General features: G+C 51.6%; 6 protein-coding genes across 6 annotated transcripts; 3 read left to right on the top strand and 3 right to left on the bottom strand.

Moving 5' to 3' along the window:
• Positions 1–53: 53 nt before the first annotated feature.
• On the bottom strand, positions 54–1,418 carry VE01_06993 (uncharacterized protein). Its single transcript, XM_018276429.2, has 5 exons — positions 1,133–1,418; positions 1,012–1,085; positions 824–956; positions 644–752; positions 54–595 (listed from the first exon to the last, which is right to left on the bottom strand). Exons 1-5 carry the CDS (start codon positions 1,283–1,285, stop codon positions 486–488), a joined length of 579 nt encoding a protein of 192 aa, XP_018127910.2. The 5' UTR covers positions 1,286–1,418; the 3' UTR covers positions 54–485.
• A 133-nt stretch (positions 1,419–1,551) lies between these two features.
• VE01_06992 (uncharacterized protein) lies at positions 1,552–3,551 on the top strand. The gene is made up of 3 exons (XM_018276428.2): positions 1,552–1,656; positions 1,719–1,799; positions 1,858–3,551. Exons 1-3 carry the CDS (start codon positions 1,623–1,625, stop codon positions 3,321–3,323), a joined length of 1,581 nt encoding a protein of 526 aa, XP_018127911.1. The 5' UTR covers positions 1,552–1,622; the 3' UTR covers positions 3,324–3,551.
• A 391-nt stretch (positions 3,552–3,942) lies between these two features.
• Positions 3,943–6,872, bottom strand: VE01_06991 (uncharacterized protein). The gene is made up of 4 exons (XM_059463847.1): positions 5,840–6,872; positions 4,708–5,788; positions 4,605–4,658; positions 3,943–4,410 (listed from the first exon to the last, which is right to left on the bottom strand). Exons 1-4 carry the CDS (start codon positions 6,038–6,040, stop codon positions 4,160–4,162), a joined length of 1,587 nt encoding a protein of 528 aa, XP_059319482.1. The 5' UTR covers positions 6,041–6,872; the 3' UTR covers positions 3,943–4,159.
• A 1,913-nt stretch (positions 6,873–8,785) lies between these two features.
• Positions 8,786–10,455, bottom strand: VE01_06990 (uncharacterized protein). Its single transcript, XM_018276426.2, has 2 exons — positions 10,373–10,455; positions 8,786–10,318 (listed from the first exon to the last, which is right to left on the bottom strand). The coding sequence occupies exon 2, from the start codon at positions 10,117–10,119 to the stop codon at positions 9,055–9,057; it is 1,065 nt and encodes a 354-aa protein (XP_018127909.1). The 5' UTR covers positions 10,120–10,318; positions 10,373–10,455; the 3' UTR covers positions 8,786–9,054.
• Positions 10,290–11,557, top strand: GET1 (GET complex subunit get1). Its single transcript, XM_018276425.2, has 3 exons — positions 10,290–10,785; positions 10,848–11,034; positions 11,099–11,557. Exons 1-3 carry the CDS (start codon positions 10,699–10,701, stop codon positions 11,497–11,499), a joined length of 675 nt encoding a protein of 224 aa, XP_018127838.1. The 5' UTR covers positions 10,290–10,698; the 3' UTR covers positions 11,500–11,557.
• Positions 11,558–12,046: 489 nt separating this feature from the next.
• Positions 12,047–13,325, top strand: VE01_06988 (uncharacterized protein). Its single transcript, XM_018276424.2, has 2 exons — positions 12,047–12,162; positions 12,218–13,325. The coding sequence occupies exons 1-2, from the start codon at positions 12,146–12,148 to the stop codon at positions 13,257–13,259; spliced, it is 1,059 nt and encodes a 352-aa protein (XP_018127837.1). The 5' UTR covers positions 12,047–12,145; the 3' UTR covers positions 13,260–13,325.
• Positions 13,326–13,428: the final 103 nt, after the last annotated feature.

The following is a 13,428-nucleotide window of genomic DNA, read 5'->3' as shown; positions in this document are numbered from 1 at the left end:
GTACAACCTTAAACGACAACACGTCGACCAACCTGCAACCTCACAAATATTATCGGACGAAGAGTTCTTATTGGAGATTTTATTAATCTGTTCCATTGGGTACAAGAATCTATAATTGTGTATTCTCCATGACCTGACATTGCCTTTCCAAATCGTGAACGCCACAGTATATGTTTGGCCGGAGCCAACTGCCGCCGTGCTTTCGCAGAAGAATCCGAATATTGATGTACCCCTGGCCAGTCATGAAACGCTTGGATTTCGATGGCACTTCACCTTTCCGTACGGTTGACAGAATGCAACTCAAAGCGCAAGCGGGTCTTCTTTTCAATAATCCACTCTTTGGGACCTGCCATGCATAGGCAGGGACTTTTACACGTATTGGGATCAGGCCATCTTTTGTCACCCCTGGCTGTCCCCAAACCCGTCCCGTCCCAGAATCGCAGTCTTTCCCAGTCGATGTGACCAATTAGGCCGTAATTAGCACCTTACTTTCCCTCATCCGCCGGCTTGACCTTCTGCTGCCCCTCATAGAGGCCCGTGTAGTAGCCCGCGTAATACCACGACATTAAGAGGTTCTTCAGATTTTCGTCACCAACTGCAATCGTCAGTGCTGTTTCCACCACCACCGTCGGACGTAACTCACCTGCTCCAATAAGATGCTGCGGCAGCGGTGGCTGTGCTGAGGAAGGGCCACCGTTTGGTTTCGTAGTGCTTTGTCCATCTCCTTCGCCAAGGGAAACCTTATCGTTCACCTGAAGTTGTCATATTAATCAAATTAGATGCCAAGGGAGATTTCAACGAGATTGCCTTGCAGGGTCCTTACCTCATGCTCTTGCTGGGCTGACGAGTTTTCATCCCCTTTCCTTACCCTCGGTCCCTCGGAATCGTCCATTACCATTCCGGCTTCTGTTTCCTCCGGGGCGCCATTCTCCTTCGTTATGCGTTCGGCAGCTTTCCTATAAAAGAGAGTTCAGTCCCGCAAAGCAGATGGAAATGGAATCTAGTACTGACGAGTTGCTTTCTTTCTCATGGTTGGCAATTGCGTCTTCAGCTGTTTCGCCGCGGGCATGTAGAGAATGATAATGCTGCGATGGGTCAATATCCAACTTCTCACGTGACAACATTGACAGACCTTATATTCTTCGAGGGCATCATTCCACGAGTCCACAAGGGCAGAGTCGTCCCAGATTTCGTTGTGTGACATTTTCAAGTTCCTGCCTTCGTAGAGGCGAACGGATTGACGCCTATTTCGAAGCTCGTTGAAGCTATAGGTTGCCTTGCCCATCAACTGTGCACACTTTAGTGTACAAAGTTATCAGTCGAACAGTAAGGTTATAAACTGTAAAATATCCAACAGGAACGTCTCTCGGATTATATAAATCAGAAAATAAAATCGTAATTAACACGTACTGTTCCTCTTTCGATTTAAGTTTGTTGAAGCTACCACCTGAAGACCCTCCAAACCCCAAAAGTACGCTAGCGGCCTCAGCACCCGCACCCCCAGATCTTAGCGCGCGATAACAATTTGTTTTTCAAAAAGTTCAAGGTGGGAACGAGGTCAATTCCACCGAACCTTCACAAACAAAACCACCTCCTCAATCCCACCCCGACCATTATAAAAAATGGCACCAGAGCTCAAGTCCAAGAAGCGCAAGGGTATGGATTACTTTTATCTTGTCGGAATAACAAATTGAACCTCGGACTAACGAAATTTTTAGCTGCTGCCAACGACGATGAGGTCGAGGTCGCAAAGAAGGAGAAGAAGGTGACCGTTGACACACCTGCAAAGAAACGCAAGAGTAAGCATACAAACCAAACCTTTGATCAATCTAAACAATGACTAACGACTATTTCCAGCCGCTGAGAATGGCACCCCCGAAGTCAAGAAGACCAAGGCCACCAAAGCCGCCGCCCCGCCAGCCGTCGTCGAGTCCCCCAAGGTAGAGAAGCCAACAACCAAGAAGGCCACCAAGGCTGCCGCCGCACCCGTCGTCGCCGAGGCCACCGAAGAGAAGAAGACCAAGAAGACCAAGGCTGCCGCCACACCAGTTGTCGCCGAGGTTACTGAGGAGAAGAAGGGCAAGAAGACCAAGGCCGCCGATAAGCCTCTCTCCGAGAACAGGAAGAAGTTGAAGGAGATGAAGGACGCCCCGGACGCTGAAGCCGCCCTCAAAGCCAAGAAAGCAAAGGCCGCCAAAGCCCCCGCCGCCGACGCCGAAGTCGAAGCTGAAGCCGAAGCCCAAGAAGACTCCGACATCGAGATGGACGACCAAACCGCCGCCCTCCTCCAAGGTTTCGAGAGCGACGACGACGAAGAGACCCCCGCCAACGGCACCTCCGAGCCCGCCTACAACGGCGAGCCCATCCCCGAACTCTCCAAAAAAGCCAAATCCAAGCTCGCCAAGCTCGCCGCCCAAAAATCCGTCTCCTCCGGTCCCGGCACAGTCTACCTAGGCCGCATCCCCCACGGCTTCTACGAGCACGAGATGCGCCAATACTTCAAGCAGTTCGGCGACATCACGCAGCTGCGCCTGTCGCGCAATCGCAAGACGGGAAACAGCAAGCACTACGCCTTCGTGCAATTCGCGTCCGCTGACGTGGCGGAGATCGTCAGCAAGACGATGGATAATTACCTGCTTTTCAAGCATATCCTCAAGTGCAAGGTCGTGCCGGAGGAGCAGGTCCATGCTAGTCTGTGGGAGGGAGCGAATAAACGCTTCAAGAAGGTGCCATGGAATAAGATGGAGGGGCGCAAGTTGAACGCCGGACTCGATGAGGCGGGATGGGAGAAGCGCAATGCGAAGGAGACGAAGAGGAGAGAGGAGAAGAAGGAGAAGTTGAAGGCGATCGGATATGAATTCGAAGCTCCCGCTCTCAAGTCCGCGAAGGGCGTCCCGAAGACTCCGCGTCAGAAGGTCGTGGTTGAGGCCGAGCCCGAGGTCGAGGCTGCGGAGGAGGTCGTGGTTGAGGAGCCTAAGCCTGTTGAGGTCGTTAAGCCAGTCGAGCCGGTCAAGGAGTCTAAGCGCAAAGCCGAAGCCGTCGAGACCGAGGAGCCAAGCAAGAAGAAGCAGAAGAAGGTTAAGGGCAAGGCTTCTACTGGTGACTTGAAGGCTGCCGCCGCCGCTCCTGCTGTCGTCGAGAAGCCAGTCGTCGAGAAGGCTACTAGACCCAAGAGAGCCGCTGCCGAGAAGAAGGTCGTCGAGGAGCCCGTCGTCGTCGCTGCGAAGCCTACCAAGGCCAAGAAAGCCGCTGCCGCCCCCGTCGTAGAGGAGAAGGCTGTCGCCGAGAAGCCAGCTAAGAGAGCGAAGAAGTCCAAGGCTTAATTTTGTCTCGCTATTGCTATACGAAACCTCTGTTGTGTTGCTTCACATCACAGCTACAGCTACATCATTGGGCGAATACCATATTTTTGTACTGAAGGACTCAATTGTATGGATGGCTGTGATAGAGAGAGGGAAGGTTGCTGGGTGTTACTGGGTGCTTCTTTTGTTTGTAAAAAGCTAGTTAGCTATGGCGTGAGGGAATATGAATGAATTTTGCCATCATATCATGGCGTTAAAAACTTGACGTCTCACTTTGTTGAATGCGTGAATTTGGTGATAGATTAGATGTGAATGGAGCAAGTACAGGGAAATACTGGTATCTACTTAGTACATTCCTCAAGGCGCTGTAAATTCTTCACATGGAGACAATAAAAGATAAGCACGGCACAAAAACTATAAAACCACTTCAAATATGTTTCCATTACCAGCGCCGCCCCTCCCAACGCGGCGCACCCCCCTCCAATATGTATCAGTCCGTCCCTTAAAAACGGACAATGCAGTGTATGTATATGTACAGCCGGCCATGAATATATGCAGTTCCGTCCCCTATTACAATCATCCCCCCTCTCCACCTCTCAAACAAAATGCATTGCCAATGCAAGAATGTATCCTATCCCCCAGTAACCCCCCGCCTCCCACACAGCCCCGCCTCCATCCACCGCGGCCTGTGTACGTTGCACGATCCCCAAGAGAGTCCCAGCTATCTCGTCGTAGTGTGATGAATGATGCAAAAATGCAGAAGAAAAAAAGAACAACAGAACACGCTAAGTACAAAATGAGTGATGCCAGCTCGGAAAGAGAGTTGAGCGGCTAGAAATATGATGTCGCGGGGCCATCTAGAAGACCGTGACGGCAGCAGCGGTGGTGGCGATGAGTGCGGCAATATAGAGGGTGAAGTGTGTGCCGAGTAAGGAAGAAGCCGACGAGTCTTTCGTCTGTGACTGTGCCTCAGCGTCCGGGGAGGTGGGGTTCGCAGCTGATCCCGTGGGAGCGCTGGAAGAGCCAGCGATGGCATTGAATCCCTGAGAACCGGTGGTCATTGTGGCGACAGGGCCACCGGTTGGGCTTTGAGCGGCAGAGCCTGATGCTATAGGAGAGGGAGAGTTAGATGTGGAAATGTCAGGTGGGGATGTTCCCGGTGGGGTAGTGGGAGATGGAGATGCGGTCTTCGTGGTGGCCGCTGAGAAAGAGTCTTGTCAGAAATTGCCCTAGTACGAGACAAAGACAAAGACTGGACAGAGGATGGAAAGGAGCTTGGGGATAAAGAAGGGGTGGTCTTACCTAGTGACGACACTGGTGTTGGCGGCGTAACTACAACGGGTTTGGAAGCAAGCCCTGGTAAATATTAGCATGGGACACATATATGTGGAATCGCACAACTAACCAATGCGGTTCTGGTCCAGGTCAAACACCGCGTAGACACTCTTCAAGAAAGTATCACCCAGCACCCAACTCCCGTCCTCGGTAGTGTTGCGAGAGTAGATATTACTCGTACACATGGTCTGTGTCTCCACACCGCCCACCTTGCCACCAATCCAGTCCTTCGAGGGAATAGAATACGTGACGCCCGAGAACGTAAACTCGGCTGGTATCGTGGTTGTGCAAGGCACGCCGTAAGAGGTCCCGTCCTCGCTAACATTAGCACCAGCTACGTTGGCGTAAAATAGCGCCGCATCCGATGGGGGGATGAAGCAATAGGTCGTTCCCGTGTCGATAATAGCATTCCTGCCTTTGAGTCCTGAATCCTTCCCATTGAAGCCAGCTTCGCCGACAGGAATGACCCATGAGGCCCCAGGTGCGGTAATATCAGTGTACGTGATCTCTCCGGTGTATTTGGAGGCATCCACGCCGCCAAATGTAATCTCTCCGTTGTTGGCCAGGTCAGAGGCTCGGTATATGTTGACGCTGAAGATATTCTTCTCCAACAGATTCTTCTCCATCAGAGTATCTACAAAGCCCGGGATCACTGGATTTGGAACACGGGAAAGGCCAAGGATGCCATCCATCGGGTAGTTGTTGAAATCGTCCGAGACATTATTTGCCACACCGAACTGGACGGGCAAGCTGAATCCAGCAAGTCCCATAGTGTCCTCGATATACTGCCCCGAGACCATTCCAGTGCCATAATTCAAGCTGAAAGTCGACGTACTCGCCTTGTATGTATCCGAGTCGGCTGGGCCATAGAGGTCGTGGATTCCGCAGGATGAGTTAGTGCAGGTAGACCCCATCACCCATGTGTTTGCAGCGCCGGTGTCCACGAGCATGCGGAGACGCTTGTTCTTCGATCCAACAAACATCGATGTCGTGTAGCAGAAGTCTGTCCCATCCTGGTCGATCGCGTTACTCTTCGGCGTCGTCGGTTTATCTGACTTGCTGGTCAGGAAGATGTTATCTCTTTTCATAGCATTTTTGCGGGCCAGCTGATCCGCGTAGCGGGCTACCCTCACGTCGTGAGGAATATCATCCTGGTTCAATTAGCATTGGCCCTGGGGGGGTATCTTCCTGGGGTTGCATACTGTTGGAGGTGTTTGCTCGATCTTGATTTTGAAGATTCCTGGCCTCTGCGGTGCCCCGTCAAGGGTACCGGCGGGGGTTTCACGCCCCGCAAGATCCAAGCAGGTTCCATCTTCAACACATCTGTATTTCGGCACAAACGGATAGAAAGCGGTCACCAAAGTCGAAAAGAAGCATAGTAGAAGGAGGTTGAGAACCACCATCCTTGGATAACTTGTGAGGAATGCAACCTTCAAGTCGCTATCATCGGATGTCTTCGGTGTCGATTGGGTTCTAAAAAACCTCGAGGTTGGTAGCTGTGATTGTACCAATATTCGTAGAAATAATTGGAATAATGAAGCTGCGATATGTCAAGGAAGACAGTAATATGTGAAGCCGTTGTGTAGTCGAAATAGAAGGCGTAGATTCAGGGTATATCGGTATAAAGTATGAGGTCTGAGTCGTTCTTTCCTTCCCAAGTATCACCGGTCAAGCCAGGTGAATGGTATCCCTCCCCTTCCCTCTGGGAAACAGCAATTGGACGATTACCTGGGACCCATGTGATCCGGACAGACGCGTCGATGACAGTGCTGTCGTCGACAAGATCTCTTTCTTTCTGGCAGTGGTATCGGTATGGGCGAGTTGGAGAATATCCTGGAGTGAAAATGGCACTGGTATATATGAATCAACGACGGAAATGGGCAAGCACAGAAAACGAAAGATGCAGGCTAAGACAAGTTGTTCAAGATCTAGAAATCGGATTCGAAAGGGAACAGGTCGAGAGAAGAACAAGAAAGCCGACTACTCTAGAGCGAAGGATCGGAAGAGAGAGGGAGAGAGGTAGAGAGGTCGGTGACGGTGACGTGGAGAAAGAGTGGAATCTTGAATACAGGGAGGGGAGGAAGGTGCAGGGTGGGCAGAGGTAGGAGGTTATGGGGATGTTTCTTGGTGGTTGTGGTGGTGGTGGGCGCAGAAAGCGGCAAGCAGCAACCAGCAGTGGTGGTAGCGGTGGTTAGCGGTGGTTGCCAAGGGATCCAAAGCGTCCGAAGGTCATCGTAGTGTGAAATGTGGAGGTTTGTGGAGGGGGAGCTGCAGGTACGCTAACACTAAATCAGATCCCTGGAGGCTGGATTCTAGTTTCTAGTTTCCCGAGATTCTTGATCGGCGGCGGCGGCAGGAGGACAGGACAGGAAAAGCACTTGGTGGACGAGATTTTGTGTGTCGCGACGCGATGATTTAGGGGCAGGGCAGGGCAGGTGAGTGACACATGTTTGTTTACTGTACAGACATAGTGTTTACATATGTATGTTTCTACGTTGAAAGACACTTTTCTGCACAGCTACACAGAAAAAGGGGAGAGGGAGAGGGAGAGAAAAAGAGAGTAAAAAGCCGCATGTCATCCTCCTCGGCGGAATACTAAGAATACGACGGATACAGCGTTAGTATAGCTTCCTTCTCTGCAGATAGCCCGACGGCTAAAAGACACACCAGTAACCACTCCAAGATTTAGAATTCTGACCAAGTACCCTCTCACCTTAATCCCCGCCAAAAGCTACATCCACCCCATCGCACCCCCCGGCGGCTACACTCATTCCATCCCTAGCGCCCTCCCTCAGCGTCCTCTTCCCTCTTCCCACTTGCCCCATGCATACCCTCCCCCTGTCGCTCCCCTCCTCCTCGTCTCCTCATCCACACACAAAAAAACGGACCAACTCGGACTCTCACCACCCACCGCTGATCCGCGCTGATCCCACTCCGCTTCCGAACGAACTGCCAAGAACGCAGACCAAGAACGCAGATTGGACACCACACCCGTCCACTCACAGACCGCCGTGGCGAGGGGGGGAAGGGCGCTCCTTATCTCGTGGTGCGGCTTGAGCGGGCGTTGGTAGAGGAGTACTCGGCATGGAGGATGGAGAACCCCTGATGGAAAGGCCGGGTCTAAGTCTACGGAGAGAGGAGTGGCACATGTTCGTGAGCGATAAGTGATGTCAGTTCAGCGAGTAAGGGCAAGGGGGAGGGATATTATGGGCGGCACTCAAGATGGAGTCGAACGGTGGGGACAGAAGACGGGCTGGCTAGCTGAGTTATCCGCGCTAACCTTTCTTCTTCTCCTGCTACTGCTACCAGTTGAGGCTGGGCTACGAGGGGATGGAGTTAGTGGCGGACATCCTTATTTCATGTCTCAGACACGCAGGCTGGCTGCGAGTCTTTTCATCTTGCAGCACATGAAGCACGAGTTTGCTGCAGTCATGGACGCCCGATACGACGCTGCTGTGTGTTCTGGTGGTGTTCTGTTGGTCGGATGCGGTGCGGAGTACCGTTCTGTCCGTACAGTACAGTAATCACTGTACAGTAATTACTCTACTCAACTGTCTGTGCATACAAAACCTCAAGAAAAGTGAGAGGTGGGTACTGCACCTACCATCCGTAGCGAACAGACAAACCCACGTCCATCCACACGCACGCATGCACGTCCACTATGATTCCTGTTTCTGTCGCTCAAAAATCGCGGTGAGTGGACACGGACACGAACATGACATGGTCTGGGCGTTCGTTCCGTCCGCTCGAGCCAAAATCCGCCACCAACATACTGGTATGGTATGTACCTTAAACGACAAACGACCAAAAAAGGGGGGCGGGGAAGGGAAGGAGGACTGGCATGTTTCATGTTTCAGCCGCTAAGACTAACTTTCTTGATTTCGTGATGGAGCGATTCTCGATGCTATGGAGAGCGATTATCGATGCGGGTTTGGTTTTAGAGGAGGAACGATGAGAGATATGGAGATGATGGGCTGGACCGGGTGTTTCTGATTTCCAAGGTATTGAGATTTTGAGATTCGGTTCGGATGCGCGCGATTGTGACATGGGTTAGGAGTCCTTGCACACTGGGTTGAGTGGGATTGGATCTGATAATGAATGCGTCAAGCGATGGCTGAGTATGGGGTCCATGGCGCAGTAGCTTCGTTCGCTTTTAACGTGATAGTTGGATGTGTTTCATGTTTTCGTGGGGGTGATTTTCTTGAGGATGGTTAATATTCGTGATGGAAGGAATTATATAACTTAGTATTTTGTTGATGGACAATCTATAACAAGCAGCGCTTCATTCCCAATGGCACCCAGTGTTCTCTGTGAGGGCTTGGCTTCTTCATATAACTTCGTAGACGGCCATTAAAACTGACACTATCATTCTCAATCGTAATCTGGTGTATCTTCATATAGCTTCATAAACGGTCGTTTAAACCACCAAACCACCAACCATCATCTTCAATCCTGTTCTGGATTCTTCGTACTTCCCAATAGCAATCAAACTCTTCGTCGCAAACACCTGCAACGCCGACCCCTTCGGCTCACCTGCCCTCAAATCGCTCAACTCCGTCAAATACTGTAACCTCACGTCATCCACCTCCTCACTCTTCGGAAACCCCAAAATCTCCTGCAAAAACTTCCACAACGACAAGTTCTTCAACCCCAACAACATCGCATAGTCCAGAATCTCCGCCCCGACATGGGCCTGTAAATTCTGACCAGCGCGCGGGTCGGTCTGCGGTTGCCGCAGTATCATCCACGCCAGAAACGACCACCCAGACGTATCGCTGGTATGATGCTTACACCACTTCTCCATCATATTCGCCAGCGGCCTATTCAACTCCGACCTCGTCTTCTGATCCAACCCCGGCCTCTCCGCGATCAACCAACGCATATAATCCCACGCGTAGTAATTCCTAGGATGGTTCTCCGCCGAAATCAGCCCCACCTCCTCGATCTCAAACAGCACCCATTTCGGCTCCAGTAACAACCCCCCCAACGAATAGAAGTTCTTGATCAGCCACCTCCGATGCGCCCACAGCGTCGGAGACTTATTATGCCGCTTCAGCCTCGAAATGAGCAGAAACCTGCTGAACCATAACTCCTCCTCCAGCCGCCTGAGCTGCTCGGGCTCAGAGCGCGCGCGGTAGGGGAAGCCGAGACAGATCCGCTTCCGCGCATTGGCAGCGGTGATGTGCTCAGGGTCGAAGAGAAGGATGATGGAGGTGGTGTCGAGGATGAGTTCCGCGTTCTCGGCCAGGTTGTCCACGTGCTCGAAGAAGATCCGACGAGCGGCGATGAAGGCTTTGGCGAGAACGGGTTTGGGTACGCCGAGGGTGTTGTTTACGATCTCGGCGACGCGGCCAGGAGATACCATGAAACTCGCATCGGGGAGGATTTCGATGCCTAAGGGACCGGCTGATATTCTCGTGTTGAGGAGCCCGACTAGCGCCTCATATTCTAGGGAGAATCCAGGTGCCTCGTCGTCGGACATTTTTTGGGGGGGGGGGCAATCGGTAACAGACCGGCCTAGAACCTGCTTCCGCTTTGGGACTGCAGAGGGCTGAGAGGGCTCTAGATTTTGATGGCCCAGAGGCTTATTTTTAGACAGAACCGTTTTTATTCATATGTCTTGTCTCGGAGAGCGCACAACTTAAACCAAAGCTTCGCTCTTGTGCCGAGAAACAAAATGCCTGAACAACTATTAGCCCCGAACGATGATTTGTATATTTCCACATGACACAAACAAATATTAGTAAGACAAAAGCTCTTCCTGTCTCACTCTGAAAATCGTTTCACAAAAAAATCGTTGAAATGAAACAACTCAGTGGTCGTTACGGAAACAGTCCAGTCAGCTCGCTATCAAACAAAATATGAGACGCATGACCCGTGCCTCAGGCCAACATATAAAAAGTAACGAGGCTCCCCGCGCGCACACGAGACATGTCATCACATCACAGCTTCATGGAAAGCTACTAGCAAACAGGGGCATTACAACCCCCAGGATCCTACCACCAACACACCCTCCCTCGCCAAGTGTCGTTCCTCGAGGGGTCCGTCTCCCGAATTAAAGATGCCGTCCCTGCTCGTCACCGTCTTCATTCTGCAGCTGGCCATCCATCTTGTGAACACCATAGGTGCGTCCGCGGTCAATACTCTGGTAAGGCAACATACGTCCCCCCCTGGCCACCAAACCCACGAGAGCTAACCTGGGGAATCTAGCTATGGAACCTATATAACAGCCTCCCTACACCCACATCCAAAGCCTTCAAAGAGCAAAAGAAGCTCCAAGCAGAATACCTCGCTATCCGAAAAGAGCTCAACTCCGTAAGCGCACAAGACCAATTCGCCAAATGGGCCAAACTCAGCAGAACGCATGACAAAAAACTCGAGACACTCGAGAAGAGGAGTACGCCCCCCCTCCCCTCCCCTACCCCCTCTTAAACTCCATCGCTAACCCCATCCCCCACCAGAGGCCGCGCTCGACAGCCACAAAGCCAAATTCACCAGCGTCGTCTCGGCCCTCCGCTGGCTCGGCACAAATGGCCTCCGGATGCTCATCCAGTTCTGGTACGCCAAGCAGCCCATGTTCTGGCTTCCGCACGGCAGGATCCCGTATTATGCAGAGTGGCTGCTGTCGTGTCCGCGGGCGCCGCTGGGGTCGATTAGTATACAGGTGTGGGGGATGGCGTGTGCCGCTGTGATACTGCTGGTTAGTGATGCGGTTGTGGCGGTGGTGGGGTTGGTTATGACGGCGAAGGCTGGGAAGGGGCAGCAGAAGGAGAAGAAGACGGCGGTGCCGATGAAAGCTGGAGGGGAAAAGGCGAGCATGCCGGCGAGCACGGAAAAGGCAGAGGCGAAAAAGGAGTTATAGATTGTACAATTAGGGTATTGCATTGCATAATAGCTTAAATGAACTAATGGCCTATTGACTAAGTTTTCTTGGGGAGGGCTTGGAATTGTCTCTCATCAATAAAGACGCAAAGGATGTCTTGGCTTGTTCAGCTCGACCTTGCAACACGAGTGAGATGACTCTTGGCAGAGTGCTTGGGGCTCGTTCTGGGCATTCTTTTTGACTGTGAGAAACCACTGAAGGGGTCACCAAAGCTTCGAAAGTGCCACTGGGGGATCTGAGGGGAGAAGAAGGAAAAATAGAGCTATGCAAATGCTTGTTTAGCTTGGAGGTTGCATATAACCACAGATATACTCAGTAAACATATGTAATACGTGATGTAGTACACTTGGCAGTCCTTGGGTTGAAACTTGGCCAAATTGTTGTGAAATGATGTTGAAAGAGGAACAAAGTGAAGTTTGCGAGCTTTCGATAACAAAAGATCGTGCCAGCCGCTAGTCCGCGTTAGGCTGACCGCTCGGCCCACAGGGGTCGTTCTGCCGCCAGCCCATCTGGCATCAACGAAATAGTAAGCGCCATGCGCCCACGGCTATGTTAACTTTTGGGAACACAGTTTCGCGCACGATATAAGGTATTGAACTTGCTTTAGCAAAGTAATACCGCAAAGATGGTATCATGGGGGACGTATGTATATCGCCATGCCACATAAAATTAAACAGCCCAGCTAATGTCTCAAAAGCATCAAGTCGCTCCTTATGTTCTTTGGGCCTATGCTCCTACCCAAGGCTATCGGATACTACCGATCATTCCGAGCAAATGCAAAGAAACCAGGAAGGCCGATTCGACCAGTGCCCCCGGCAGTGTCTAGAGCGCTGGGCATACTCTTCGTCATAGCCGTCATCCTACTCATCGCGACACTACCGATGTTCTCAGAGGAGAACATCTTCTCAAAGACACAATCCCGCATACAGATACCCGTGGACGTACTGTTCACACGCCTCACCGCCATACGACCAAATGGCCTGACCGAACTGGACCATCGGTTGCGCGAGAAGCTCGTTTCCCTCGAGTCGAAACTCCTCTACCTCAAATTCGGCCCCGATGCCATCGGCAACTGCCTGTTCTGCAAAGCAGACGACCACAGAAGCTTTTACTACTACACCATGTCCTCCGTGCTGATCCCGCATATCTTCAACCTCGCCGTGCTAGCCGTGGCAACCTCGGGGATGTTTGTGGGCGAGGAAGGCACAGTGTGGAGGCGATTTGCTACGATTTGCGCAGTCATTATAGCTGTGGTGGATATGTCATACCTTTCGGAATACGACCACAAGTTGAATGCGAAGGCGACACGTTTGGAGGACTTGGATATGTTCTTCTGGAGAACCCACACATACCGCTACATTACTCTTGCTGGTCTCGACGGCCTAATAGGCTGGCTCCTCTTCCTCTCCTCCACGAACCGCGCATTCGTCATCCCCGTCTCCCCAGCCGAGCGCCTCGAGACCGCGACGAAAGTTCTGGATTCCGCGAGATCCAAGATGAGCGCCGCGGCTGTGCTGTTGAACACGGTTAACAGGGACGAGGGCCTGCGCGGAAAGGCCGGTGAGTACTGGGTGAATGAGACTAGAGTGATGAGCGAGATTATGGCGGAGAGGGAGGTGGTTGATAGTGTGAATAACACGCTGCAGAGTCGAGTCAATATGGCGGCGATAACGTCGGATGCGGATTCTTATACGAAGAATATGATAGGGAGCTTCCAGACGATGGAGCAGGCGGCTTAGAATTATTGCCGATGTAGAGGCTTGTTTTGATAACCACTTTTGAATGAATATATATATTTCTACACTAAACATATAAAATGCATAATGAATTGTGCTTGATTGATTGAATCGGCGGCTTACACTGTGTCAATAGTGTCCCAAAACAGTTTAGCGTATGTTCCACTAGCGT

Source organism: Pseudogymnoascus verrucosus (genome assembly GCF_001662655.1).
Source record: "Pseudogymnoascus verrucosus strain UAMH 10579 unplaced genomic scaffold scaffold_41, whole genome shotgun sequence".
Taxonomy (NCBI): domain Eukaryota; kingdom Fungi; phylum Ascomycota; class Leotiomycetes; order Thelebolales; family Thelebolaceae; genus Pseudogymnoascus; species Pseudogymnoascus verrucosus.
Note: the sequence above shows the minus strand (reverse complement) of the source record. Positions and strands in the feature narration are given on the sequence as shown.

Coding starts and splice junctions, on each gene's coding strand:
- VE01_06992 (XM_018276428.2), top strand. CDS start 1,623: ATGGCACCAGAGCTCAAGTCCAAGAAGCGCAAGG. Junction 1,657..1,718: donor CAAGTCCAAGAAGCGCAAGG/GTATGGATTACT, acceptor CGAAATTTTTAG/CTGCTGCCAACGACGATGAG. Junction 1,800..1,857: donor ACCTGCAAAGAAACGCAAGA/GTAAGCATACAA, acceptor GACTATTTCCAG/CCGCTGAGAATGGCACCCCC.
- VE01_06991 (XM_059463847.1), bottom strand. CDS start 6,040: ATGGTGGTTCTCAACCTCCTTCTACTATGCTTCTTTTCGACTTTGGTG. Junction 5,789..5,839: donor TCGAGCAAACACCTCCAACA/GTATGCAACCCC, acceptor TAATTGAACCAG/GATGATATTCCTCACGACGT. Junction 4,411..4,604: donor AACACCAGTGTCGTCACTAG/GTAAGACCACCC, acceptor CCTCTCCTATAG/CATCAGGCTCTGCCGCTCAA.
- GET1 (XM_018276425.2), top strand. CDS start 10,699: ATGCCGTCCCTGCTCGTCACCGTCTTCATTCTGCAGCTGGCCATCCAT. Junction 10,786..10,847: donor CGTCCGCGGTCAATACTCTG/GTAAGGCAACAT, acceptor TGGGGAATCTAG/CTATGGAACCTATATAACAG. Junction 11,035..11,098: donor CGAGACACTCGAGAAGAGGA/GTACGCCCCCCC, acceptor ATCCCCCACCAG/AGGCCGCGCTCGACAGCCAC.
- VE01_06993 (XM_018276429.2), bottom strand. CDS start 1,285: ATGGGCAAGGCAACCTATAGCTTCAACGAGCTTCGAAATAGGCGTCAA. Junction 1,086..1,132: donor ATGCCCTCGAAGAATATAAG/GTCTGTCAATGT, acceptor GACCCATCGCAG/CATTATCATTCTCTACATGC. Junction 596..643: donor GCAGCATCTTATTGGAGCAG/GTGAGTTACGTC, acceptor TGACGATTGCAG/TTGGTGACGAAAATCTGAAG.
- VE01_06990 (XM_018276426.2), bottom strand. CDS start 10,119: ATGTCCGACGACGAGGCACCTGGATTCTCCCTAGAATATGAGGCGCTA.